General features: G+C 37.4%; 1 protein-coding gene across 1 annotated transcript; it reads right to left on the bottom strand.

Annotated features, from left to right (window-relative positions):
- Nucleotides 3281-4138, bottom strand: LOC104704511. Its single transcript, XM_010420586.1, has one exon. The coding sequence runs from the start codon at nt 4136-4138 to the stop codon at nt 3281-3283; it is 858 nt and encodes a 285-aa protein (XP_010418888.1).

Here is a 4404-nt window from a genome sequence, read left to right as displayed (position 1 = left end):
ACTTCCCCAATAAAAGAATAATAAAAAACATTGGCAAATTAGTCGCTCATTCAGGTGTTATTCGCTATATCGTCGCAATATTGTTGCACAGGTGGTCGCACAAGTGGTTTCAAAGTAGTCGCTATGTCGTAGCAAAATTATGTAGTCTGTACACGGTCGCAAATGTGCGACTGTTTTGTGACTATGTTATTAATGAAGGATATTAATCTTGCTTGGGAATCGAACTCGAGGCCTTTGATTTTGAGGGAAACTACAGTACCAAATTGCCAGAATAATCATTCAATTAAGGGTTACGATAACTTATATAAATTTCAAACTAAAAAGTTTATTTTATTTTACATGACAGATAGAGACAATGTATTACAAACCACATGCACATTTAATCTTCATATGCAAGTTCCTCATCTTCATCTTCATCATAAGATGATGACAAGTTACATTGAAATTCGCCTTCTCCTTTAGCATCTTCTATCTCAAAATCGATTGGTTCATCTTGATGACTCTCGTCGACTAAACTCTCAATGATGATTTCTTCAACCAAAGTCAGAGTTGCCTCAATAATAGTTTGTTGCAATATAACCAAGTCATTTTCGTTATCCTTCCCTTGAACAACATTCCTCGGATTGACTTTGCACTCTGTAAGCCACGATTTGCGAGGTCGTTTAGTGTATGAATATGACAGATAACACACTAGATCAGCCTGAGAACCTATATAAAGAAACAGAACATATTATATTAATATATATTTAATAATATATACATATGTAGGCAAATTAAATATTTAGTGAAAAGAAACTTAACCTAAAATAAATGGTTCGTAATTTTGGTATTTTCTTGATGAAAGCACGTCTACGATGCCTCTGTTTGTCATGCGGATACCTTTGCCAACCGTTGGGTCAAAACAGTCACAGTAGAAAAGTGTGATCTTTAGGTTAATTATGCTAAGATACTCGAGCTCGATTATGTTTTCAACGGTCCCAAAAAAATCATCCTCCATAGATGCTTCAGAATAATTTTTCCCCTGGGACACATACCCCATAATTCATTGTCTTTTTGGTCTGCCTGTGTTCCCGCGTGTGAAACATGTAACCTCTGGTAAAATACATGGGCCACGACTTGACTTCGTTTTCTGGACCTTCAACCAATTCATGAACCCATGGAGGAAAACTTTGAACACGTTTCATTGTAGACACCCACATAAGGAAAAAAATATAAATTGCCGGAAGTGAACCCATTCAGTAAAAAAAATTTCTATATTATTTTATTTACATATACTTACATATTGGCGAACCCAATCACTATAATCTTCATCTCTTTTCGATGTGGCTTCATCATCAATGAGTTCTGGTTATTCATATCGAATTTGAGCGTCCAACACACTGTTTTTCCCAACATATAGAAGACAATTAATCCATAAATATATTGAAGAGAAATCGTTATAAAAATAAATCTAAACATATACCTCTCTAGGGGACGAAAGTAATCACAATTCTGCAATACATATGCATGTGCGCATTTTTGATCTTTCTCAGACAGCCAAAACTCTGTAATTTGGCCACTAGGACGACCGACTTGAGTGAATATATCCGGTACGAGTACTAGATATACAGGAACTTCACCCGCATCATATCGCAATGACCTGAAAAATATTTAAAACATTAATTAGCTTTTCATGTTAATTTAAAAGACCATTATATATTATACTGTACGTATGAAATACCTCCTTCTACTAGCTGTAGAAATGTTTGAAGCAAAGTAGTGTTCAGAGAAGTAAGATATCGCATCATTAATATATTATTGAACGATTGATCCCGCTGGATATCTTTTGTTTCTTGCCTTCTCTTTCAAGCATTTAAAAAAACTTTCGAAGGGATACATCCACCTATATTGGACTGGACCACCAAGTCAGGCTTCATATGGTAGGTGTACAGGGAGGTGCTCCATGACATCAAAGAACGAAAGTGGGAATATTTTCTCCGAATTGCACAAAATCATCACAATATTCGCTTTCAGGACTTGGACGTGACTTAGCTCCAATGATCGACTACTTAAGTCACGGAAAAATGATCCGATCCCTACAATATATAAATGAAATTATTAATTAATTTGACATGTCACGTGGTAACAACTCTGCAAACACAAATGGAAGCAATCGTTCCATAAAGACATGGCAATCGTGACTTTTCATTCCTGAAAACTTCCCAGCCTTGGTGTCTGCACAACTAGCTAAAGCAGCTACATACCCATCTGGAAATTTAACATCTTCTTTGACCCATTGAAGTAGGCTTTTTTTTCCTTTCGCACTCCATCTCCAAATAGGAAATGAGCTCTCCCACCAGCATCAACATGTAATTGACTTCGATCACAAAATCTTGCAACATCCAAGCGGGACCTCACATTGTCTTTTGATTTGTCTTTCACATTCATAACAGTGTAAATGAGATTATCGAGAATATTCTTCTCAATATGCATCACATCATGATTGTGTCATAAGTTAAGATCGGTCCAATAAGGGAGCTTCCACAAGATGCTTTCGTTGTGCCAATTATGCCAACTTCCATAGCCATCCACTTTATTTTCATGCCCATTTCCTCCGCAGTGAGACGTCTTTGGCGGCTCAACATTTCTTATATGCTCATGTAAGACCTGTTCACCCGTCAAATATTGCGGTGGATAGTCGTTCAATGTGTGATTACCTTTCAGAAAGTGTTTTTTATCCTTTCGCATTGGATGATTAGCAGGAAGAAATCTCATGTGGCAATCAAACCAACATGTCTTCCTACCAGATGGCAATTGAAATGCATTTGTATCGTCCATACAAATTGGGCAAGCTAATATTTCGTGTGCTGTCCATCCTGACAACATGCAATATGCTGGGAAATCGCTGAAAGTCCACAAAAGGACAGCCTTAAGGTTGAAATTTTTATCTAAGGACAAATCATATGCCTCCACTCCATTATACCATAACTCTGTTAATTCATCGATTAATGGTTGGAGAAAAATGTCAAGACTAGCTCATGGATGATTCGGTCCTGAATTCAAAATCGTCAGAAACAAATACTCTGTGTTCATGCACATCCTAAGAGGCAAGTTGTATGGAGTCAATATCACTGGCCATAACGAATGGTGTTTTGACATCCCAAAAGGATGGAAACCATCTGTACATAATCCAAGATAAACATTACGTGGTTCTACTGCAAATGAGGGATGCAACTACTGAAAATTCTTCCACTCAGCCGCATCTGAAGGATGACATATTAATCCCTCCTCAGAGCTATACTCAGCTTACCATCTCATATAAGCTGCAGTACATTCTCTTCAGCCTTTCTGCAATCGGTAAATACCACATCTTACTGAACGGTATTCTTGTTCTTCCTTCACTAGCCTTATACCTTGGTTTTCTGCAGAACTTGCAATGCTCCAACTTCTCATCATCTTTCCAAAAGAGCATACAATTATCTATACATACATCATATGCATGAGACGATAATCCTAGCTTTCGCATCAAAGTCTCCGTCTGATAGTATGAACCGGTTGCCTGATTACCCTCTGGTAAATACTTCGTAAACAATCTTGTCCATGAATTCATACAATTTTCTGACAAATTGTTGTTAACCTTATTGTTCGTGAACCGAGCTGCCAACGATAACTGCGACTGCCCTTCCCGACATCCATCATACAGTGGAGTGTTTACACCAGCTAACATATCATAAAACCGTTTTGCTTCTTGGGTGGGTTTTTCATGAACATGATCATTTCCACTTTCATGTTCACAACCATGAAATGCATCATTCACCATCCCAACATATACATTCTCCCCATCAAATCCTATTGGTTCACTAGCACTAGCATAATCTGTATTATTAGCATAATGACTACTAGTTCCTTCCCCAACAACATCATAATCTTCACCATGTTCATACCATACATAATAGTTAGGCATAAACCCCCTACTTAGCACATGATTCGAAACTGAGGCAGCTTTCAATGACTTCGAATTGTGACATACTACACAAGGGCAGTAAAACCTACCTCTGCTATTTTGTGCATGGCTACTGGCAAAATCGATGAACTCTTCCACACCCGCCGAATAATCCAATGAGATATGATTAGTGAATGGATCGATCCGATTGTACATCCATGCTCTTGATGGATTGTTCCACAATATTTTTTTTTCTTTCTCTCTTGTTTTTTTTTCTTTTTTTTTCCTCTCGTTTTTTTTTCATTTCTTTCTTACGTTTTTTGTCTCTTTGGAATCGATGTAAATGAAGGAAGAAGTGGTGGCATATATATAAGAGAAATTTTGCGACTCTTTTGCGACTATTATAGAAAGAGTCACAAAATTTCAGTACACCTAACACACTTTTGCACCTTTTTTGCCGACATGATGCGACTCTTTTGCGA

Source organism: Camelina sativa, chromosome 7 (assembly GCF_000633955.1).
Source record: "Camelina sativa cultivar DH55 chromosome 7, Cs, whole genome shotgun sequence".
Taxonomy (NCBI): domain Eukaryota; kingdom Viridiplantae; phylum Streptophyta; class Magnoliopsida; order Brassicales; family Brassicaceae; genus Camelina; species Camelina sativa.
The sequence above is the reverse complement of the archived record's forward strand: the minus strand, read 5'-3'. Positions and strand labels throughout refer to the sequence as shown.

Excerpts from the sequence above, each read along its gene's own strand:
- LOC104704511 (XM_010420586.1), bottom strand. The coding sequence starts at position 4,138 with ATGTACAATCGGATCGATCCATTCACTAATCATATCTCATTGGATTAT.